Raw genomic sequence first — 24,902 nt, forward strand, 5'->3', positions numbered from 1 at the left:
AACCCTGTCTCAAAAACAAACAAACAAACAACTCTCCCCTACGCACACATATACACACAGGTACCAGTAAAACACCAGGCATTTATTTCACTCCTCTTAGAGAACAGTGTATGTTAAGGAAACATTGGTAATACTGACCACTCATACACCTCCACACACAGCATGACTAGTTTTGTTTTGTTTTTGTTGTTGTTTTGTTTTGTTTTTTATCTTTATTAACTTGAGTATTTCTTATTTACATTTCGATTGTTATTCCCCTTCCCGGTTTCTGGGCCAACATCCCCCAACCCCTCCCCCCTTTCTATATGGGCTTCCCCTCCCCATCCTCCCCCCATTACCACCCTCCCCCCAACAATCACGTTCACTGGGGACTCAGTCTTGGCAGGACCAAGGGCTTTCCCTTCCACTGGTGCTCTTACTAGGCTGTTCATTGCTACCTATGAGGTTGGAGCCCAGGGTCAGTCCATGTATAGTCTTTGGGTAGTGGCTTAGTCCCTGGAAGCTCTGGTTGGTTGGCATTGTTGTTCATATGGGGTCTCGAGCCCCTTCAAGCTCTTCCAGTCCTTTCTCTGATTCCTTCAATGGGGGTCTCGTTCTCAGTTCAGTGGTTTGCTGCTGGCATTCGCCTATGTATTTGCTGTATTCTGGCTGTGTCTCTCAGAAGAGATCTACATCCGGTTCCTGTCGGCCTGCACTTCTTTGCTTCATCCATCTTATCTAATTGGGTGGCTGTATATGTATGGGCCACATGTGGGGCAGGCTCTGAGTGGGTGTTCCTTCTGCCTCTGTTCTAAACTTTGCCTCCCTATTCCCTGCCAAGGGTATTCTTGTTCCCCTTTTAAAGAAGGAGTGAAGCATTAGAGTTTCATGTGTTCTGTGCATCTAGGGTAATTCAAGCATTTGGGCTAATAGCCACTTATCAATGAGTGCATGCCATGTGTGTTTTTCTGTGACTAGGTTACCTCACTCAGACTAGTTTTATTTTTTAAGCAGAACGTTTGGTTATAGGAAGATGGGAACCAGCAACACACCATGAGAAGTAAGGGAACCGCCTTTTAGTATATGGTGTCTAGAGCTGTGTGGAGGTGCTGGGGAAGGGGGTAGAGGGAAGGTCTGGGGAGCCATCTTGAAGACTGAGTTAAAGCCACGCACAGCATGGGGCGGTGGAGCCATCTAGCTGCTTGTAAGTCACTTCCTTGGTCTTGTCCAGTTGTCATCTCTACAGCACGTGCCGTAGTCTTCAGTGAATTCACAGAAGGAATCTACACTAAGGGCAAACACGTAATTAGAGGCACGCAGAAGCACAGCACAGTGACCTCGTGACGCAGTGAGCATGCGCACCACTTCAGATTAGAAAGAAGCCGACCAGCACAGCACAGTGACCTCGTGACGCAGTGATCATGCCCACCACTTCCGATTAGAAAGAAGCCAACCGGCAGTCCTTGCGCCTTCCAGTTTGTGCTCCTCACCCACAGCTTACGATATCTAGCGTGTACTCTTTGGTTCCGGGGTGTTCCATCTTCTCGGTTTCCTGCTAGTGACTGGCATTGTCTGATCTACCAACAGAGGACAAGGTTATTAATTTTCTATGTTCTTTCACGTGTTGGGATTAAATTTTCTTTTAAATACTATTAAATGTATGTGAGTACACTGCAGCTGTCTTCAGACACACCGGAAGATGGCATCCGATCCCATTACAGAGGGTTGTGAGCCACCATGTGGTTGCTGGGAATTAAACTCATAACCTCTTAACCACTGAGCCATCTCTCCAGCACGGGATTAAATTTCCTAGTGGAAGACTATTAAATTCTTGTTTTAATAATTTTTTATGTGTGAGAGATCTGCCTGCATGCCTGTAGGTGCACACGTGTTTCTGGTGTGCACCATACAGACAGAGGAGGTATTAGATCCCCTGGGACTGGAGTTAGGGATGGCTATAAACCATGCGTGTGATCCTGGGTCCTCTGCAAGGGCAACCAATGTTCTTACCCACTGAGCCATCTCTGTAGCCATCGTTTTTCTTAAAGCACTGCCTCAGTGGAGTCTGAGGTGGAATCTGCTGTGGCCAAGATCGGTGGTGTCACCCTGGAAAGGTTACTCTGCTCACAGGGCATGCTTAAAAAGAAGTGCAGAACCATCCCTGTCGTCGTTTTTACCTCACGAAGGTTAGGAAATACTTTTCAAACAGGTTTGACTGCTAATCATCCTTTTAAACTCTTTCCTGTCAGGTGTCAATGCCTAAAGCACTAAAAACAGAGTTCCAGGTCAATTTTACCTGTTTAACTAATTTTCCTTCCTCTGGAAACACAAGGTCATATCAAGCTAATGTTCCCACACACAGGGTCTGCAGCTTTCCTGGTCCCGTACAGATTGTCAGTCTGCATTTGCTAAGGACACATGCTTCCCTTGAGGCGTCTAGGGTCGTTCTGATGACGACCTCACTGTGTAGTGTCGTGCATCAGCTACTTCTGATGGCTCGTCCGGAACCGGCAGCCTACCCTTCAAGGAGAGGTGGCAGTTCAGACACACACACACACACGCACGCACGCACGCACGCACGCACGCACGCACGCACGCACTGACAAAGGCAGCAAACAGCCACGTCGACTTTAAGAAGACGGGAAAGTTCTTGAAACAAGACTTGACACAACTGTCTGGAGGAGAGCTCTTTAAAGACCACAGAGGACAAGCACCCGCATGGGTGGAAGCAACCCATCTGCAGACACGGGCAGACAGTTAGACCCGCCAAGTTTGGCCACTTTTTTTTTTTTTAAGACAAATAACTTTACAGTGACATGTCGGGTTGCAATTTCATAAACAACAGAAAATACTAAGACCTAAGCCTACAAGCTTTGTGGGTTTCAAGACCTTACGCAAGCAATCGTCTGACATCTGTAACACAAATTCATTCCTACAGTGCTGACACCAGAAACTAAGGGATTACTTGATGAGTTTTGTTAGAATTTTGAAACAAACTCAGTTGGATTCTTTAGGATAACAATCCTCGGGCCACTGTTTTCTATTTGGGTCTTTTAAGGAAAGATACTCTTCTCCTTATTAGGGAAAGCCTCATTAGAAAGGCTGAGGCACAGCCTGCCTCAAAACCACTACTTGTAGCTTATGTTAATAGTTCTAAACAAAGGCCTAGTAAACGAAAACCTCAGCCATCTCTAGTTTCAGCAGTAAGGGTTTTTAAAAAGCTAACCAGGAAGAGTTGTCAAACATTGCAGAAACTTTTAGAATTGGAGAACAACATGGTGCTTGGAGACAGTCTTGTTTATGAAACCCGGGCTACGCTTGAGGTCCTAAGTCCTGCGTTACTATGCCCAACATAACCTTCATCTTTCTCTAGAAATGCCTATTTTGCCTCATTATTGCAGGGAAGTATCTACCATTATAAAATGACTTAGGTAAAGCATTTGCCACTTAAGCTGGAGGAATTGAGTTCTGATCCTGAGGGCCCACATATAAAACTGGGATCTGTTGTGTCAGTACTGGGAAGGGAGAGGCAAGCAAATCCCTGGGGCTTGCCGGGCAGCCAGTGGCCTAGCTGTGTTGGTGAGCTCAAGGCTCAATGAGAGACCCTGTCACAGAAGTTAAAGCTGTTGAGGAAGACACCTGATGGCTCCTCCTACCCGACCCCTGTGTGTGTGTGTGTGTGTGTGTGTGTGTGTGTGTGTGTGTGTGTGTGTGAGAGAGAGAGAGAGAGAGAGAGAGAGAGAGAGAGAGAAACTGATACAAACGGATTCCTTATTAATTTCAATTAACATGGTGAGGACGTTTCCCCAAAACTGATGCAACATTCTCTAAAGGGACTAAAATTTCCTGAAAACCAACTTATAATACTGGCTAACTTTGTTAACATTACCTTTATCTTCAACTCCTGCATATCAATCAAGTCCTGACCGAAAGGATCTTAAAACAAGTGTGAATTCTAAATTTCCCGAGGCTGTTGCTGTCTTGGTAAATTCTTTTACCCTCTTCCTCTCCTGATAGTCAACTTCTGAGTCAACACTTGTAGCTGCATTAAGATTTCTGATACTGTGTGTGTGGGTGTACGGTGTGTGGGTGTACAGTGTGTGTGGGTGTACGGTGTGGGTGTACAGTGTGTGTGGGTGTACGGTGGGATTATACGGTGTGAGTGCATTGTATGTGTGGGTACAGTGTGGGGTGTATGGTGTGTATGGGTGTATGGTGTGTGTGGGTATACATTGTGTGTGGGTGTACTGTGTGTGGGTGTACTGTGTGTTGGTATATGGTGTGTGTGGGTGTACGGTGTGTGGGTGTACAGTGTGTGTGTACTGTGTATGGGGTATACGGTGTGTGTGGGTGTACAGTGTGTGGGTATACAGTGTGTGTGTGTGTACGGTGTGTGGGTATACAGTGTGTGTGGGTGTACGGTGTGTGCAGGTGTACAGTATATGTGGGTGTTCATCCTCCCTAGCTCAGCTCAGCCAGGTCTCTGCTTGAGCAGCTACTGTCCTGTGTAAGTGGAGGAGGGCCACTCAGTAGTCTCAGGGGGAGTCCAACTAATTTTAATTTATTTATAAACAAGGTCTCACTATAGCCCTCAATGGCCTGCCTTTGCCTGCTGAGAAGAAAGGTGTGCACCACCACATCTGGCTGAAAAAAACAAAACAAAAAAGGAAGTAAAAAGCTGTATTTTGTTCTCTTCCCCTCTTCTTTGGCTCTTCATGCTCCATGGTTCGAGTACCAGCAGACTATAAGCACAGGCCATGTGCGCCTGGCTGAAGTTATTATTCTTTAAATAAGGATTCTGACATAAGAGTCTAAAAGTTTTATTATTAAATACATATCCTGAAACACTGAAGTTTTAAAAAATTACAGCATAAGACAAAGCATGTATACACACAAATATACACGTCAAATAGATCCATGAGACACATTTATCTACCCACATTCACAGCAGTAACGTGAACACTCAGAGACCGCTCCCTATAGTCTGTGACCCCTGGGAAGCCTGGTACGCTATCCTTGACACAGAGTTTAGAACATAAGTAAAGCACAAATCGCTGTACCAAGCCTTTTGTGCTTTGTCACTTAGTGTCTTTTTCTCAACTACCTAAGACCCATTCCTCCTGACCAAATCAACTTAAACAGAAATGCAGATGCTCCTGGCAGACAGACAGACAGACAAGACAGACAGACACACACACACACATACACACACACACACCAGTAATGTTCCAGTTCTACACTCACTTTTCTTTGTGTCCATTACCTAATTAAGCAAATGAAGGTGGTGTGAGGAAAAAAAATACTATGAGAAAAAGAAGCATTTCTGTCTTATCAACCATACACACATTATTAGGCTCCAAATATAAATACTTGTAGCACTTAGTGAAGCATCCAGAAACTCTGTAGTAAGCACCGTGTAATTTACAATGACTATGTTAGGCAGTGACAAACATTTCTGCAATAATTGTTCACTTGCACACCTGTCCGCCACCAACAGCCAATTCCCACGTGCACACGGTGTAGAGCACACACTGCCTTGGAAACTGTTTTCACTCACTTCTCCCTGTCACATTGTTAGCTGTCTGACCTGGACCCCTATATCAGGCTAAGTGGGTTACTCCTGAGGCAGGGAAAACCAGGACACTAAGCCACAGAGTCAACTTGGTGGTTTCACTCCAAGATCTTGCTAAGGATCCCCCAGGATCTTCAGAATTCTTAATCTGTTTACAATCTGACAACTTACTCTTTCTACCCTGGACTCCGACACAAACAACCCGTGGTTATCTACCCCACATCACACCGCACGGCGACAACAGTGAGTGGGAAGCCACATCAGCACACATCTTTAAAGAACGGATGGACCAAGGCCGCTTCTGCTGTTATCCTGGAGGCTGGGTTTAAGTCCAGAAGTTTATCGAGCAGGTCATAGGCGTCATCAGGCACCGAGTCCCAGCCCTCTGGGTTGGCAGTTCGATCTCTGGGATGTCTCCGACCACCGCCGCTGCCCCTTTTATACAGGGAATCCTCCGAGTGCTGTGCCGGAGAGGCCGGTGCATGGGGCGCTTTATGGTCAGTGCTCTCCGAAGCAGCAGGGTGGTGGCCAGTATTCCCTGGAGGATCAACAGCAGACTTGGGATTGGCAGAGTCCGGACCCCGTAGTCTCTCACAGAGCGTCCTCAAGTCTTGTGCTGGGACTTCTTTGCTACACAAAATTGATTTGCCTTAAAGAAAGAAAATATTCAATATATCAGAAGCAATTCATGAAAACCAGGTAAGCCCAGCCATGTGCCATGACTGTTCCATTGTCTCTGAGAATGAGATAGGGAGCCGTGTGCCAGTCTCAGCTGTACTCGACCCACACAGTAGGAAGCCAGACAGCCAGCAGGGAGAGGAGGGGGAGCAGGGACTGCTGTGCTTGGCCAGGCTTTACCTGACTGCAGCTCCACCCTTCCTCCTCCCACCCCGCCACCTCGGGGGCTCATGTCTCTTAGGATGATGCCCCAGTGTGGCAGGATGTGCCTATCTAGCTTCTTGAGATATTTGTGAGGCCTGTGTTCCAAAAGCAGGACTGAATCTTTACTTTCACTGTCATAACTAATAAAACATGTCTGTCTCACCTATAAGTCTGTGAGCTCTTTGAAGATTAAGATATTTTGAACTCTTCAAACCTATACATTTCCCAGATGCAGTTAATGTCTGTTATCCTAGAACTCCAAAACCCCCTACTTACTTGAATAATCTAGATGCTGCTCTAGAACAACGTGTCCTAAATAAGAGCTAAACCCTCTTCATATCCTTCCTTCCTTCCTTGTTCAACACCATTCACTCTAGCAGCAAATACTTTTCTCAACTAGGATTTTAGCTCTGTGATGATAAATAGAGTCCGGTCCCCATCCCAGGCAGGGTTGTGAATCAACCAAAAATAAAAACGTCAGGCTGGGCTAGGTCGGTGCATAAAGCTCGTGTTACATCTGAGGATGAGTTCCAGTCCCCGCAGCCTACACAAATGCCTGCTGCGTGTGGGGAAGCACAGCTTTAACTATGGTGCTCAGAAGGCAGAGACAGGAGGCCCTCTGAGGAAGCCGGCTTGTACGACTAGCCGAATCAGCAAGCTATGCCCCAGTGAATAAGGAGAGCAAGGAGGAAGGCTCCTGAGCAACTTCAGGCCTCCACAAGCACGCACACAGGGGCACACTACACACATCTTAAAAAAAAAAAAAGTGTTTTTATTTATTTTTTTTCTTTTCTTTTTTTCAGAGCTGGGGACCGAACCCAGGGCCTTAAGCGCTCTACCACTGAGCTAAATCCCCAACCCAAAAACAGTGTTTTTTTGTTTTGTTTTGTTTTTTTTAAAGATTTATTTATTTATTTTATGTATATGAGTACACTGTAGCTGTCTTCAGACACACCAGAAGAGGGCATCAGATCTTATTACAGATGGTTGTGAGCCACCATGTGGTTGCTGGGATTTGAACTCAGGACCTCTGGGAGAGCAGTCAGTGCTCTTAACCACTGAGCCATCTCTCCAGCCCCCCAAAACAGTGTTTTTAAAATCACTGACATCATGGGGCTGGGGATTTACCTCAGTGGTAGAGCGCTTACCTAGGAAGCACAAGGCCCTGGGTTCGGTCCCCAGCTCCGAAAAAAAGAACCAAAAAAAATAAAATAAAATAAAATAAAATAAAATAAAATAAAATAAAATAAAATCACTGACATCAACTTTCTATCAAAGTGAGCAAGGTAAGGACAGAAACAGATAATCATATACTGTATACTTCCCTATATACAGGTAATCATATAGGGTATACTTCCTTATATGGAGGTAATCATATAGGGTATACTTCCTTATATACAGGTAATCATATAGGGTATACTTCCTTATATACAGGTATTCATATACTGTATACTTCCCTATATGCAGATAATCATATAGGGTATACGTCCTTATATACAGGTAATCATATACTGTATACTTCCCTATATGCAGGTAATCATATAGGGTACACTTCCCTATATGCAGGTAATCATATACTGTATACTTCCTTATATACAGGTAATCATATACTGTATACTTTCCTATTAGACATGTGGCTTAAACAGTGAGCTGCATACATAGATTCCTTGAAGGAACATGCAGCATGCCAATAAAGTAATCTGAGTAATAAAAGCTGCCTTCACGTTTTTTAATATAATTACCAGATGGGAAAGAGAGAGGTAGGCAGGACCGGAGAAAGCAATGGAGACAAACAAAGACAAACTAAGTCACGAGGGTGCAGATCAATCCACTTTTACTTTGAGAACTCTCTCTTCTTCTTTGCTAGAAAGTTCTAGCCAGAGGATGACAGCAGTACAGTTTATCCCTTAATTTATCAGCCTGCTCTGACATCAAGAGACAAAGTTCTGCAAGTCCCAGGCCATATATACACAGGGATTTTAGCACTTGACCAAGAGTGCATTTAAAGTTTTGAGGGAACAACTTAGCGAACACATTTGGCGAGGATATGTTGTGTAAGGCAGTTATTTCAGCTCCAACTTAAAGCTGTTAACTGGGAGGTGGGGAGTTGTAGGTGGCTGAGAACATATGTGAGCATGCTACATTCTTTGAGAACATATGTGAGCATGCTACATTCTTTGAGAACACATGTAAGCATGCTACATTCTTTGAAAACACATGTGAGCATGCTGCATTCTTTGAGAACATATGTGAGCATGCTGCATTCTTTGAGAACATATGTGAGCATGCTGCATTCTTTGAGAACATATGTAAGCATGCTGCATTCTTTGAGAACATGTAAGCATGCTGCATTCTTTGAGAACATATGTAAGCATGCTGCATTCTTTGAGAACATGTAAGCATGCTACATTCTTTGAAAACACATGTGAGCATGCTGCATTCTTTGAGAACACATGTGAGCATGCTGCATTCTTTGAGAACACATGTGAGCATGCTGCATTCTTTGAGAACACATGTGAGCATGCTGCATTCTTTGAGAACACATGTGAGCATGCTGCATTCTTTGAGAACATATGTGAGCATGCTGCATTCTTTGAGAACACATGTGAGCATGCTGCATTCTTTGAGAACATATGTAAGCATGCTGCATTCTTTGAGAACATATGTGAGCATGCTGCATTCTTTGAGAACACATGTGAGCATGCTGCATTCTTTGAGAACATATGTGAGCATGCTGCATTCTTTGAGAACACATGTGAGCATGCTGCATTCTTTGAGAACATAGGTGAGCATGCTGCATTCTTTGAGATGGAATACTAATTTCAAGACACCTATGTCACACCTCCCCTGCGTGCATCATTCAGCCTATTAACCTCAAACAAAGTGCTTACACTAGGTAACAGGCACACACTGCAGTCAGTGCTGCCCACACTTCCTGGTTATGAGCCTCTCCTGAAGTCTGCACACAGGGTCCTGGCACATCAGACCTTGGAGCTCCAAAGCAAGGGCATTTCACAGCCATTCTAAGCACAAGGAGTCCTAACAAGTATTCCCATTTTCTACATTGTATTTTCCATGAGTGAGTAGGGTAGGGGCCGATATATGCAGTTCTTAACACTCATTAGTTAGTTCTGATATGTATTCCTGGTTAAGAACTGCTGGCCCTGGGGCTGGGCACACAGTGGCTTAGTTACTGCTGGGGTAGGCCAACTGAGAGTCTGTCCACACCACCCACTGACTGAAGCACACCCAAACCTTTGGGAAGTAGCAACTATAATGCTACCTGGAGAACAGACACACACATCGTGGTCATTTGAGTTTGGGCTACCAGAGCGAGGCTGAAGTGACTCTCGGCACCCTGTAGACTGTGCCGCTGCAGTCTTAACCTGTGCTGCTAATATTTATGCTCATGAGCTGAGTGTGGTCCACACATCTGCAATACAGGCACTGCAGAGAAAGGCAGGAGGAGCCCTGTGTGCTCCAGATGGGCCACAGGTACAGTGAGACCCTGTCTCAAAACTAAAGAAATCCCTTGTCATGTGTGCATGCATGTGTGCACACATGACAGTATGCCATGATATTTCTTCTCGGCCACCCTGACCACACAGACACCAAGGGCTAGTAATACACATTTCTGTTACCTTCCTGCACAGAATCCTTACTTCAGGGCCAAGTACAATGCTTAATATACAACAGACTTAAACTTACTATAAAAATGTACAGAATAAAAGCTAATTACAATGGAAGACACAGATTACAAAGCTGACAAAGAAAAAGGAATGTAAAGTTCAGCCTTAAACACTAGTGTACACACACAGCACTCTGTAGTGTACAGACTGTCTACTCTTACACACCAGTCACTAGTGCTGTGTGTGCTGGCACACGGCACTCTACTGTAAACAATAACTGTTTAAACAAAGTAACTGTTTTCAAGCAAGTGAATGATTTCCTAAGGGTACATACATGAATACTGAGTAAGCTTACTTGTAAGGGGAATTTTGTAACATTTATTTAGCAATTTATAGGCGACAATCAAAAGCATCTGCTTGTTCTAGGATTTAAAACTTACCAAAAGCTTTAGCAGCCTGGATAGTTTCCCTGGATCCTCGAATTGTCATGATTTGGGCCAAAGCAGTTAAGTCATCGCTGGCCTTGTAAAACGGGTACCGCCCACTGAGCAAGGAAAGGAATATGACACCTGCAGACCACATGTCAATCGCTGTGACAGAAAACATACTTTAAAAACTAGCCCGAAGTTCTCAATGTATGATCACCTAAACCAGTAGCTGCAGGACTTGACTGAGAGCTAACAGCATCTGAGAAGCCCAAGTTAAGACACCCAGGCTCAATCCATCAGAACTCCCTCAAATACTTATGGAATAGATACTGAAGGTTCTTGGGAGACTCTAAAGTGCGACCACAACCCTAGCTCAACACTCTTTCTGCAGAGCAGTTTTCTCTCTTGAGCACGCTGCTGGATTAGAAATAGCTCATCATTAGAGAACTGAAAGTAAATGTACATTTTATAGGGTCAAAACAAATTCAACAAGAGCTATATGTGAAGAAGTCTGGATGTTCTTCAAGATGGTGACTTGGTAGATACATATCTTCCATTCAGTGAGACACACTGAGCATTGACAACAGCACAGCTACAAGCCTGGCTTTGAGCCCTAGCACCTGAGCAGAAACAAAGCCAGGCTGACCTGACCTTTCTCCTAACACCCTAGTGTTACGTGCTTGGAGTTCTCCTGGCCACTCAGCACTGCCCTCTCTTAGTTTCATTTGAATCACTGTCTGCTCAGTCAGAGCTGAGGCTCCTCAGAGTCCAATCTCTTCGCCATGCATTCTCCCGTCTACTTCCCTCCTTTACCCATGCTAGACTGTGTTTCTTCCCGGGCTCCTTCCCTGGGCTCCACACTGACCTCTTGCTCTGTAGGACAATCCATCTGGATGTGCCACAGATCTCAACCCAGCCACGGCTCAGTGCAGTTCTACCTCTGCTCTGACCAGGCTCTTGGTCATCCTGTCTTGTTTCTGGGCACACGCCCATGTCCCTCAAGCCAGTACTGTGAACATTCCGAGAGCTTTCCCTTCAGCCCACCATGAGTGTCCACACGCAGCACCTTCTTGGCTTGTCTGCCATCTGCTCACCTTCATTTTCATTCTTATTACAAACGTGTGCACCCAGGCCCTCCTCACCTCAGCTGGACCCCGGCAGGATACTAGCCTGCAGAATCTACTCTCCCTGCACTGGCCTCCTAGGACGCAGCCATTCTCTCTCCCCCTGAACAGCAGCTATGGCACACAGTCCCAGCAGTCACTCGGTGCACATCGAACGTCTCCTGACTCCCCTTTGTACTAACAACACTACTCATGGCCTCCCCCTCAGAGATGCTGTTTCTTGAGGCTCTTGGGCCCTGCTCAATGCCAATCTCTGACTGGATAGGCTTTCCTCAGGTGCCTTTTCTATCGCACGACCTTCCTTTCACAACCCTTGGGGTGACAGACGCTCCTCAATGCCCTAAGAGCGTCAGCACGTTTGACAGGTCATTTTGTGCTCATGAGCATGTGTGTCCTAACGAGAATGGGGACAGCTGTGCTCATTCTACAGCATGACAGCAAGGCAGGTGCACAGTGGAGCCAAGGACCCGCAGGAGCCGCTGCTCATTTAACTCAGAGTCTCCTAGGCTCTATAGCTTTTTGGACTCTAGTAACCTTTTACCCTTTTCAAAATATGTTAACTGCTATTATATTATTTTCATGGAAGAAAAAAAAGGAAAAAGAAAAACTCCACCTATACCACAGAGAATTTCCAAAGTACTAAGTAAACAGGTGAGCACTGCGATTCTAACCCTGACCAAAAACTAAAAGAAAAAAGAAAAAGACTGAATATACAGTGTCCCTGACAGCTGACAGCAAGAATTCTCTGTGAAATTATCTTTCAGATAGTCTGAACAAATATAATCTATAGGGTGGAGTGGGGTGGGGGTTATTTTTAAAAAGCAGCATTAAGATCAGAAGTTGCATAAAGAAACACATCGTCTGAGAAGCCCTCTGCAGGGTGAGAGCAGGGCCCTTCTCCAGCTCTGTACCTGTAGTCTGGTCAGGACACTTTGTCAGGACCTCTGGCGCTCTGAATCCTGGTGTGCCTGCCCTAGGGGCAACCTGCTGCCGCCTTAAGAGGAAGAAATAAGACAGCCAGTTATGCTGAAGTTGGACTTGGAAGACAGAGGCTAGCCTCGCCTACATAAATAGTTCTGGGACAGCCAGGGCTACTTAGAGACCCTGTTTCAAACACACACACACACACACACACACACACACACACACACACACACACACACAGAGAGAGAGAGAGAGAGAGAGAGAGAGAGAGAGAGAGAGAACAAAAATCCCTATGTAAGCTATTAATTTAGTTCACACAAAATCCTGTCCTGGTAGCAGTATAAATAAAATTCCTATAAGCAATGAAAACTTAATGTGATAAACATTTATTCCCCAACCTCCACACCCTGGCCTAATCCTTATGCCCTGGCCTTGTCCCAGACAGATTTCAACACAATTTCCAAGTATAAAAACAGATGGCAGATAATAAAAAACATAATAGAAAAATATAACTTGACAGGAATTCATATAAAAACTCTTGTTTGGAGTCCTGAGTTACTGATATACTCATTCACGTGTAGATTTTAGTTAATCAGGAAAGATCTGTGAAAACAACGTCTGAAGAGACGCATCCTTGTCCTGGTTACTGAGTGCAGGCAGGGTGGAGAGGGCAGAAACAATGCCATCTGCAAACAAAGGTCTCCAGGGGTCCTACCCATCCAGCTGCACTCAGCAACTGTGATTTCCAGAGAAAGTGGTTTCGCCCATTGAGTACGTGCCAAGCTGTCTGCTCACTGCACTGCCGTGACTAGGGCCTCTGTCACTCCCTCTCACTCACAAACCAGTATCCCAGTCATTTGCCATGACTCTCCAGCATGGCAGGAGCATGTTACCTCGACAGGCAAACGCTGCACACTCTATCTGTTCCATAGCAGTCGCACGTGAGGGCAGCTGGGCAGGACCTGGCAGAGTCCCTCATCGAGCTATTCACAGCCTTTGTAGAAACGGCCATCTTTTTTGTTGCTAGCTTTCTTGACATTATGTCCACAGTCTTCGATTGCTTGATGAGCTACAAAAGAAGTTGTGACACTCAACACGATGCCTTCCAGTGTGAGCACATTACAAGCAGCGTCAGAAGCATGAGCTTCACTCAGAACTGCTGAGGGTACTACCAGATTGCAAGTCTAAACACATTTTAAGGCCACTGAACATGGTTCTACATGGTTAATAACAGCACAACTAGGGAGGCTGAGGCAGGAGGATTCCAAGTTTGATGACAGTTTAAGCTATGTAAAAAAAAAACCCTGTGTCTCAAAAAAAAAAAATGTGTAAAAACTTTTTTGGGTTTTCTGACAAATAATATTAAAAATTACTATTATATTGGCAAACATTTAACACTGTAGTAGAACACTTCCCGATACAGCAGGAAACACTGTACCAGTACTAACAGTTACTAATCACTGAGGTCTGACTCCATGTCACAACCGTCGCCTGCAGTTACACTGCCCACACCAGCCTGCTGCTCATCACAGGTGCCTTCGCCAACTGGAAACCATCCGACCTGAGGGCACTGACTGTGGGAACTGGGAGGCCTGGGAGCTCACGTGGGAAGCCCAACCTTGTTCTGACTGTTCTCTAGAGAAAGAATGGTAATAGATAATCAAAATAAAAAACTCCACCCAAAGGAGTCTGTGAAAGACTGAAGACTGAATTCTGAGTAAACGTGTGAAGTAGCAGTGCCTCTGCCAAAGCCAAACAGGCGCTACCCCAGTGGACTCGCTGACTGAGCGGTCCGTGCGGCTGACTGACAGCTGGGCTAGGAAGCTACATTACTTACTTTCTCTGCAGGGCTCTCATGTGAAATGGAGCTGTGTATATTGAAATTTCTTTCTCCAAAAACAGAGCGCTGGACAGAAAGGCCTACAGACCCCTCCTACAATACCAACAGAGACAAGGAGAGTTAAGGGTTAGATCTGTAACACTTTCTGCCAGCTGTCCTCTGCCACAGTTTTGAAAGACTAAAGACATCCCAGGCACTCGGGCACAGAGAGGAGACACAGTCTAGGCAAAGCTCGGCACCCACACCACGTCACCACAGTGCACACCCACGACACTAAGAACTTTAAGGCCACCCGCACAGGCGCTTCATCTTCCTGGACAGCCAAAATGGAGACAGACATTTCAGAATTTCCCCTGTAATAATGCTCTTTAAAGAGAGAGGGGAGACATCTAATTTAAATTCTATAACATGAATTTTTGTTTTATCATATAATGTAATCTATAACTGCAAACCATAAGCTGATAGAGTAGAACATTTCAGTTTAAACAAAGGATATTGATTCAGTAACACTCAGTACTAACCAACTAAAACATGTAATGTAGGTTTGCAAAGGCTTCTTAACCCTAAGTGCTCTCCTAGTATTAGGTCTCCCTCTGTTGGTTGATGGGAAACATTCCTAAATCGTTCTTATTGAAAATGTAAAAGGTAGAACCTTTCCGTCTTTTCCTTGCTTAATGTGAATCTGTGCGTTTGCATAGGATCTTTTGACAGAAGTTTTTGTGGTGATGTGCTGATCCACATTTTTAGGTGCTGGGCGACTCAGTGGGCCCTTGTGTCCAATGACTCCATGACATTTGTTTCGTGAACAATCTTCCTGCTGAGCTTCAGACTGGACAAACTTGAGCAGCTCTATCTTTGTGTCACGGGTTCCTTGGGCCAAACCGAAGTCCACCAAGGCATACCTTAGAAGCAAATCGAGTATTATCACCCTCCTAGAGAGATTCAATCTTAATAACATTGTGATGTTGTCAAATCACATCCAAAACTATACTTCATTCTAGAACAATTAAGAATGTATAATATTCTTTAAAAAAAGAAAAACTAAAAATTCCCAAGAACTTAATAGCTAAGGCTGGACATTAAAGCTGTGTCCTTGAACCAACCGGCCGAGTGCTGTCTGCTGCTCCCTGGCCTGCACCAAGACGAGGCAGAAGAGGACTTAGCAGAAGAGGACTCAGCAGAGACAAACGACAGAACCCTGCCTTGTAGCAGGGAAGATGGCGCAACAGCAGAAAATTTCTAACTAAACAAGGGCCAGTGAATACTTTTAAGTCCTTACCATACCTAAGTATGATATTTATAAGGTCGTGTCCATATAGAATCAACAAAAATACTCATGTAATAACTTTGGTTTTCACACAGAAAATGGATTATGTGATCCAACATTCTCATTAAAACAAAAATAAAAACAAGGTCAAAGGTCAAAACAGGCCAGGCTCCAATTCCTTCCACCTAAGTTCGTCTCTCAGGATGCGCATCATGTTCCTAACACAATCTCACTTTCTTCATTCCATTCCCCCTCCCCAGTCACACTGAGAACACTGCGTCTCAGAGATGGGCTCCGCAGCGTGAACCCGATGCCAGCGCTTCCTGGACTCTTGGCACTCACTTTTTCAGGCGTCTATTGTATAAAAAGTTACTGGGCTTCACATCACGGTGAACAATGCCAAACTGGTGAATCCGCTTCAGAGCTACGAAAAGGTTGAACATATATTCTCGAACTTCTTGAAAGGAAAGAGAATTCAAAATGTCCTAAAAGAGAGTTATGAACCACATCACAAATTGTTTCAATTTAACCATTTAGCTGATTAAAGTTAAAAACGATTAAAACCTACCAGAAAAGACTCATGTTCCAGGTAGGGCATAGCAATCACCACATGGTCGTTCTTCCTGAAGCAGTACTTCACTCCCATGACATTGTCCTGCCCCCTGGTGGAAAATGCACATGAACCTTAGAGGGAAGGTCGAACGCACCGTAACTTTATGCCTTAAAAAGAATTAGTTGTGCAATGTACATGTACTCACTACTAGAAGACGCAAAATCACATTCATGAATATAAGCATTTAACTGACATATAAAAGATAAAATTTTCAAACTAAAATAGCACCAGCTACAAGGCCACTCTAACAATGCAAACATGAAATATCTGCAGATAACACGAGTTATCAGCAGATGCGATACGCCTAGTAACACCCCCTGACCATCTCCATGACCAGCCAAGCTTTGGTCTAAGCATTTTACACCTATTAATACTCAGCCTGACATCCTCAAACCTCTTCTGTCAGCCCAGAGAGCTATACGGAAGAGCAGAAAATTTAAGAGCCAGAGGGGATGGATGACTCCAAGAAAACAGACTCTTCCAGATATAATACTGAAACATGCATAAATTCACAGAAGCTGGGGCAGCACACACAAGTCCAAACCAGATGGGGTCCAGCACTGCGGGGTAAGATATGGGCTCCCACCCCTAACGAGGAGACTCTCCTGCAACTGGCACCTGCTTGCAAAGGAAATTAGCCTTCCCCAACGGAGTCTCACAGGTATACTAACCACATGCAACCAACCGAGTCTCCGGGGTACTGACCACAGGGAAGGCAGGCCCTACCCAGCAGCAGACGGCCAACACAACAGCACAACAACAAAGGCTTCACTCATTTTTATAGACACACATTGTTTTGTTTGGGTTTTGTTCTGTTTTGTTCTTAATAGTCTTTGCCCTGTGTGCTATGGTTTCTGACCGTGTGTGTGTGTGTGTGTGTGTGTGTGTGTGTGTGTGTGTGTGTGTGTGTGTGTGTATTTTGTGCGTTTATTTTGTTTTTTGAGACAGGGTCTCTCAATGTAGTTCTGGCTGTTCTGGAACTCACTGTATACCAGTCTGGTCTAGAACTCAGACACCTGTCTCTAACTCCCAACTCCTGAGATTAAAGGCGTATGTCACCATACCTGGTCTTCTTTTGCCTGTCTGTTTTCTAAAGGGAGAAAGGGTGTAGAGTGGGTACACAGAACAGTTCACAAAAGTATGGTGTAGGGGTTGGGGATTTAGCTCAGTGGTAGAGCACTTGCCTAGCAAATGCAAGGCCCTGGGTTCGGTCCTCAGCTCTGGGAGGGAAGTATGAGGGGTGGGAGGGGAAGGGGGGTGGGAGTTATGGTGTATATGCAGGAGTTTCCTCTAGACATACATCTTACTCAAAGTGCTGGACCTATGTGTAAAAGAAAGGATTTTACAAGGAAGGAACATGGATATCAATAAAGTAGGAAAACCAGACAAGGAAGCATCTAAAAGCACGAAGACCTCAGCCCTTTCCTTTTCCTGTTCACATAATGGAAACCAAACAAAACTAACAAAGTAACCTAAGGAGAAAGCGTCTACTCTGGTGCCCAGTTCCATCAAGGCTGCAGCACTGGGGCAGCGGTCACATCACATCCACACAGGGAGCAGAAACCTTCTCCTGTTTACATAGTCCAGGACCCCTCCAGGGAATGATCCTGCCCAGTTAAAATGGGTCTTCTCTCACCAAATAACCTAACCAAGATAATCCCTCAAAGCCTCAGAAACTATCTAGAATCTAAATAATCCCTCACAGCCTTGTCTCTAGATTATTCCAGATCCTGTCCAGTTAAAAACACATTAACCATGACATTTTTCAAAGTGTGAAACCAACTTGCAGGGGAAAAAAGATATTTTGGGTTTGTTTTACTTGTTTGTTTTTTGTCCATAATCTCACTATAGCTCAGTCTGGTCTAAAAACTCATGCAATCCTCCTGCCTTGGCCTCCCAGCTGTTGGAATTAGAGGCAAGCCAGATTTGGATAAATTTTTATGTACTTGATGACAGGCACCATTTAGGAGTAAAATGAAGATGTGGAGGACAATAAATACATGTATGAAGGATGATACATTCGTGTCTGGATGATATGACATATCCATGTTTGGCTTGAGCAACTGAGGAGATAAATGGTGGTATCTTTTGCACACGGGCAGACAAGAACATTTACTGGGATGGTTATCTTCTGGCCAGAGAAGGCAGACTAAAATTAAGTAGTGTATGTGCACATCCATGTATGGGAGAAATACATAGACAAGGTTGGAAGACAGTCATGGAAATACGCTGGTCACGAGTGACAAGACCTCATGCTCCGCTACATAGCGGAGTGGCAGAGTTCACAACTGACTGATATGTCATCCGCAGGACTGACACACACAGAAGAGATAAATCTTTATAGAGACAACAATTACTAGTGACTCTGATTTGACCATTATACATGATCTGCAAGTATAAAATCACTGATCATAATCTGAAAATGGCACACTGAGTAACTTTTAAGAGCACTGTTCATTAAAGAGAGCACAGGACCAATAGAAGACTAGAAGAGGGGACAAGTCAGCACAGGAGCAGGCCACCATGTCCACGGGTGACAGGAGTTACCTAGCAGAGAGAAACTCGTATGCCGAATGACTCTGCCCTAAGAAGACACAGGAGACAAGGCCTCAGAACTGAGGTGTCAAACAGTTCTTCACACCAAGAACAAGCCCGGACCATGACCCGCACCTGAGTATTGGAAGGAAGGAAGGTTACAAATACAGAGTAAGAACAGGATGCCAGGCTGGGCCTCAAGAAAAATGCTCTCTAAAAGGACTGACAGCAAGTTAAGCATCACAAGTACAGGGCAAAGCCTAGCCGAGAGCAACGTTAGCTGAAAACTGATTCAGACACACGCGCATCACCGCTACTGTAATTATGTAACCACACGCAACCCGTCCCACTGAACGCCTGTCAAGGCCTACCCTGCGACGGTCAGACACTGAAGCTCGGCCGCAATCCTCACAGGATGGCTTGTGGGAATTAAGTGTTTCAGCGCAATCTTCTCTTCACGTCCTTCTTGCAGCTGCGCTGTGGCCAAATAAACAGAGCTGAAGGTGCCTATGAAGCAATGGGGTGAAAACCCACGTTAGCTTGAAAATGCTAACAGAGGCGACTCCATTAAGACAGTTCAGTGTCTTAATGCATGCTAAGTTAGGACTAATTTATCCTAAAGATTTACTACTTCCATTCTGTCTAGAGAAGAAAACCTGTTGCCTAGTTACTAACATTATTAAGGTTTTAACAGTTTAACACTAGTGGAACATACCTTTAACTTACCTTCTCCGATTTTGTCCTTAATTTTGAACACACTGACAAGCTGTGGTACGGCTTCGCAAAGCTCCTCAATATCTCTTTTAATACCTGTGAAGGAAGTTAGGGTTTGCAGCTGAATCGCTGAGGTACAGCCAGGGTCTTGCTGTTCCTGTTGTTTGGGTCTTCTTACGGCCCAGGCTGGCCAAGGCGTAGGATCCCCCACCTCTGCCTCCTGAGCTCTATTATAGGAACGTGACACCATGACCTAGCTTATAATTCCTTAGGTTAAAAAATAAAACCATGGATTATATTTTAAAATAATTAACCACAAAATGATAAACATCAAAACTCCATAGAGTTGCTAAGAAATTGCAAGTTGCAAAATTTTAACTAGCAGGAAAAATACAAAGCTGGAAAATTAAACAGGGCAACTGCGTTCTGTACAGGAGGCCACACACTAAGTCAGTACATCTCTGGCCTTTAAGATGAAAATGCTAAGTTTAAAGCAAAAAAGACTAAAGTTTCTCAAAGAGGTGTGGCAGTCCCACCCACTCAGGAGACCAGGCAGGAAGAGCACTTGAGCCACGGAGGCTTAAGCCCAGCAGGCATCTCTGAGTTTGAGGGCAGGCTGGTCTACATACCAAGTTTAAGACACTGGGACACACAAAGTGAGACTCTCAAAAAAAAAAAAAATGGATTTTTTTTTCAGATATGGACACCTAATCAGAGAGATTAATCATCTGCTCAGCCTCGGAGAGGTGCTACTGATGCTCACCGGTACTCTCTCGGCCACTACCTTTAAAAATAAGTCGTTTTAGGCATCAGAGTCTAAATGAACAAGCTGGTGCAGAGGGATTTCTCCAGGAGCTGAGTGTGGGGAAGTGTTGCTGTAAAATTGAAATAAATGCTTTCTTCTATCCCGCACTAGATCTGGCACCTTAGTGCCCCGAGGCATCTGGTAGATCTCTTCGTCTCAGTGAGCAAAGCGTCTCACCCGCTCTGCTCCATCCCATATCACACTGCTGATGGCTACCCTCTGAGCCTGGCAGCCATCTCTCTACCCTAGTTCCCGAGGCAGGCTGCCACCATGCCAGACACACACATCCCAACTCCACGGTGGCCCAGTGTCTCCAGCCACCACACAATCTTGAATTCTATTAAATCGCCACATGAAAGAACACACAACACAATGACCTCTGATCCAATTGATAAGATATAATTGTCCACCTAGACACACAAAGCCCTGTACACATCCATCCCTTAAGAATATTCATAACAACCTGTAAATGTGCAGAGAGGAGTCTTAACATCCACCTCCATGTTCTCTTGGCTGTACTCCTCCCTCACTCCAATCTCCTCCTCCTCTCTAAAACTTTTCTTCCTCTATGCAGTCCTGGATGTCCTGGAGTCAGAGATCCTCCTGTCTCTGCATCCCTAGTGTGTGAAGGCATGTGTCACTACTTCTGGCTACAGTCAGCTTGAGAACATTAATTTATGCTCTGATTGTTGACTATCTCTAATACCTGCTTATAACAGACATGTGGTAAGTACCTCTTAGAGAAGGTTTTCAGTCTCATCATGGAGTAATAGTATAGGAGTATGTTGTGTTTATTTTGGGACTTTATACGCTGACTTAAATTTCCTATACTTAGGGCATCATATATTTTCATACAGGCTAGAGTACTCTGAAGAGTAAAGAGAGAGCATTAATCATTATTTGGTAACAGGAGGTATAAACTGAATCTGTCCCACACAAGCCAAGATGGCTCCTGAAACTCACTGTGGAAACAGGCACCACGTGGGTGTTAAGACCTCTAGTATGACACCTCATTGGAGACACTCAGCATATAAGTTAAACTTCATTCTTTCATCAAATAGATGTTTGTCATTAAACTGGGAATATACAACTTGAAAGCCATGCTTGTTGAAACAACAATAAACACTCAACCCAACCCTGTGCCAGGTTCTTCTGCACTGAAGCATTTTCAACAGGGAAGAACTGAAAATGATTGTAAAAGGCAAGGACAACGTATTTAGGCAATGGCACTTAAACTGAGCTGTGGAGCAGTTAAGTACATAAGACATTTCCAAGACAATACAGAGGAGCTGGGGGTGTTGCTCAGTGGTGGGGTACTTGCCTAACAACACAAAACTCTGGATCTAATTCCTACCACTGAGGGGAAACAACATTAGAAGTAAGTTGACTATGATCCCAATGAGTGTTTAAAATATGTATCCTAGGCCTGGGAAGATGGCTCCGCTGTTAAATGCTTGCCTTGAAAGCATGGGAATTGAGTCTGATCCCAAAACCCATGTAAAAAATCAGGCATGGGAGCACACACCAGCGATCCAGTGAGTGCCGAGCAGCAGACACTTGGGGCACACTTGCCAGCTAGCTTAGCTAAACGGGTGAGCTTTAGGCCAAAGAGACCCTGTTTAAAGAACCAGAACGGTGGGCAGTACTTGAGAAATGATATACAAGATTGTCCTCTGGCCTCTACATGCATGTATATGCGTGTTCTATTTCCATAGACACAGACACATACACACACACACACACACACACCACAGACACGAACACACACAGACATAAACACCCACATACACAATACTAAAGGACTAGACAGTGGAAAATACTTTAGCTTTCAAAATTTCCCAAATTTTCTTCAATAATCATCAATAATTTGTTATATTACAAAACTCAACAATACTACTAAACAAGGGCTTTGCTACACCAAGTATTTATTTAATACCATCAAGCCCCTACTGTGTGCTGAATCTTCTTTGGTTCTACATATGCAAAGACAGACAAAAAGTTCCAAAACTCCTACCAAAAACCCAGCAAAACTTCAATAAGGAGTTAGACAAAGTCTAACCTCATGTACAGTATGTACAGTATGTACAGTATATGCAGACCTCATCAGTGTTATGTTTCCAATACAGCGAGTCACATTAGGAGCTGGAGAGATGGCTCAGTGGTTAAGAGCACTGACTGCTCTTCCAGAGGTCCTGCGTTCAATTCCCAGCAACCACATGGTGGCTCACAACCATCTGTAATGAGACCTGGTGCCTCTTCTGGTGAGTCTGAAGACAGATACAGTGTACTCGGAACATAAAATCAATGTTTCAAAAGCATCACATTAAAGAATCCCATGGATAAAAGTTCAGCATGCTTTATAAATTACGTAATTTGTAGTTCTACCACAAATTTGTAATGTCCTGTTCACATTACATAAGTTACAAAAGTTGTCAAATGGGACATAAAATTCACCCTATTAATCCACCAGGTTTTCAAGATATTAGAAAGAGGAGTACTCCTTGAGAATCCCTCTAGAACTAGCTCAGATCCACGAATGCGACCCCTCTAGTTAACGAACAATGCCAACCTGAATACGGGGTAAAGGAGAGGGGAACCAGGCGAGAGCAGTATTTCAAGGTTAATCTAAAGGCACATGAGGTGGGTTGGGCCGCAGAGTAATAGGAGCAGACGGTTTAGGTTAAGGAAGTTAGTGGTACTTCTGCAAAGAACCAGCCCGTGTGGTAGACACGGACCGGGACAAGCAGTGATATACATGGCCTTTAACATGCAGAGAGCTGGAGGACTGCCACAGGGGCAGCACAAGGGCAGACGGAAGGGGACTCCCAAGTCTTTAAGTTCTGAAGTAATAGTGTTGTTCATCACCAGGAAGAGGACCGTTGGGAAAAGCACTTGTTCTAACAATCACGAACAGTTTAGTTTTAGCCAGAAGTCAAAAATATGTGACGTTACGCTTTTTTAAACAGGGTTAAAGCTTTTGGGGGTATATAACGTGCATATCATAAATTAAAAGTCAAAATGAGTATCTTTTTGGACAAGCCTAAATTTTCTTAGGGCCAAGACAATGGCTACATTTTAGGACAGAATACGGCCAAACGGAATTTTGTTTAAAAACATGTTATGTGATCACCTACACATGGGCACTGTGCACAGTTCGTGGGAAGAGACACCCTGTTTCTCGGGTGGGGCTGAGGCAGGGTTGAACTCCTGATCCTCCACCTCCACCTGGGTCTACAGATGTTTACCACCATAACCCGCTGAAGGTACACAGTATGGGAACTTTCAATCACCTTCTAAAGCTGGAGTCTGTGGTAGAACTGCATCTCACTTCGTGAAGATCAGGGACATGGTACTGTGTCAGCTACAAACATTCCATTCGTTTCTGCCTGTGAATTCTGTTTATGGATCCTTAATCCCTTCCCCATCAATTCCTAAAACCAAGCTTTACACAGTCTGGAAGAAAAGTTTGGCGTCGACAAGCATGTTTCCCTAAAAAAAGCCACTAATACTTGGACCTAACCAACATCCTATAAAAGGACAAGGCTGGATTCCAGCTCTCTTAAAATACGACCCAATTCTAAATCTAGACCTCAAGCTATTCCGTGGACATGTGAAATCCTACATAAACATACAACTCAGTTTATGAGTCAGGTGTGTGTGGTTTTCTGTTTATTTCTGGGGGTGTAATTTAATTACGTCTCTTCCTTCCCCTCTCCTCCCAGTTTTTAAAGAATTAGAAGATGCAGACTGGCGGCCCGTGCGACTTCAGAACTGTACAGCCGGGGCATTAAACACATACCTGAAAGTTTAACACTCTGCTCATATTTTTTTAAAGAGTCATCAGCCGGACACCTGTCACAGCCACGCAGGGGAGAAAACGCCATTGGCTCCTCCATCTGAGTCCCCAAAGAGGCTTCCACCACGCACGACTGGGATGCAGAGAGCAGTGGGCTACCGAGTCATGCGCACAAGCGAGAGCAGCAGCTGTGAAAATCACAACACGGTGAGAAGGGCGAAGTCGCTCACCCAAGCAGGCACGCACCAAACCACCTGCCCTTCAGGAGATAACACTGAAACCCGCACCATATGTCCAAGTCCCAACCGGGGAGGCGTCGCTGCCACTGGCCTGCGGCGAGCACTCCCGCGGGGACGGGGTGGAGCGGGCCACAGCGGGCTGGGACCCCCGGGGACTGCGAGGGAGGGTTGGCGGTTTGCTCCGGAGGAAGTCGCTCGCCAGGGCGTGGCCCTCTGCCCGACTTGAGCCAACCGAGGGCGGCTAGGTGCTAACGGAAGGATGAATGAATGGGCAGCCCTGGGCGAGCGCGCAGGGCAGAGCGTCCGCCAGCGCCAACGGGAAGCACAGTGCGCAGGCCCAACTCTTCCCGCCGCGGGATGCTCGTAGGGAGACACCATCTAAGTCGCGATCAGGAACTCGTCCCCGGTCCCTCGCAGTCCACGGCTGTGGGACAAACTGTCAGAAACTCACGGTTCACGGAAGTTTGGACGTCCGCGGTCGCTGCCTCCCGGAGCGTCCCACTGAGCCGGCCCGCCAAACGCGCAGGCGCGATTCTTCCCGCGCTGCTTTGAATT

At 45.0% G+C, this 24,902-nt stretch overlaps 1 protein-coding gene across 6 annotated transcripts; it reads right to left on the minus strand.

The window, feature by feature from the left end:
- Positions 1-4,783: 4,783 nt before the first annotated feature.
- Cdc7 (cell division cycle 7) lies at positions 4,784-24,902 on the minus strand. Of its 6 annotated transcripts, none has more exons than XM_017599279.3 (12): positions 24,396-24,860; positions 24,112-24,296; positions 19,520-19,603; positions 19,165-19,300; positions 16,214-16,307; positions 15,988-16,130; positions 15,031-15,280; positions 14,376-14,471; positions 13,432-13,607; positions 12,526-12,608; positions 10,503-10,652; positions 4,784-6,200 (listed from the first exon to the last, which is right to left on the minus strand). In XM_017599279.3, exons 2-12 carry the CDS (start codon positions 24,206-24,208, stop codon positions 5,812-5,814), a joined length of 1,698 nt encoding a protein of 565 aa, XP_017454768.1. In that variant the 5' UTR covers positions 24,209-24,296; positions 24,396-24,860; the 3' UTR covers positions 4,784-5,811. The 6 variants fall into 6 exon arrangements, 5 of the variants coding, with proteins under 5 accessions (XP_017454768.1, XP_017454769.1, XP_063129390.1 ...); NM_001108352.1 differs by having other exon boundaries at positions 4,785-6,200; positions 24,799-24,902; XR_010057384.1 differs by having other exon boundaries at positions 6,063-6,200; positions 10,503-10,606; positions 24,396-24,775.

This window comes from Rattus norvegicus, chromosome 14, assembly GCF_036323735.1.
Source record: "Rattus norvegicus strain BN/NHsdMcwi chromosome 14, GRCr8, whole genome shotgun sequence".
NCBI lineage: Eukaryota > Metazoa > Chordata > Mammalia > Rodentia > Muridae > Rattus > Rattus norvegicus.

Coding starts and splice junctions, on each gene's coding strand:
- Cdc7 (XM_017599279.3), bottom strand. CDS start 24,208: ATGGAGGAGCCAATGGCGTTTTCTCCCCTGCGTGGCTGTGACAGGTGT. Junction 12,609..13,431: donor TGCAGCGTTTGCCTGTCGAG/GTAACATGCTCC, acceptor CTTCCTCTTAAG/GCGGCAGCAGGTTGCCCCTA. Junction 10,653..12,525: donor GTGTCCTGACCAGACTACAG/GTACAGAGCTGG, acceptor TTTCTGTCACAG/CGATTGACATGTGGTCTGCA.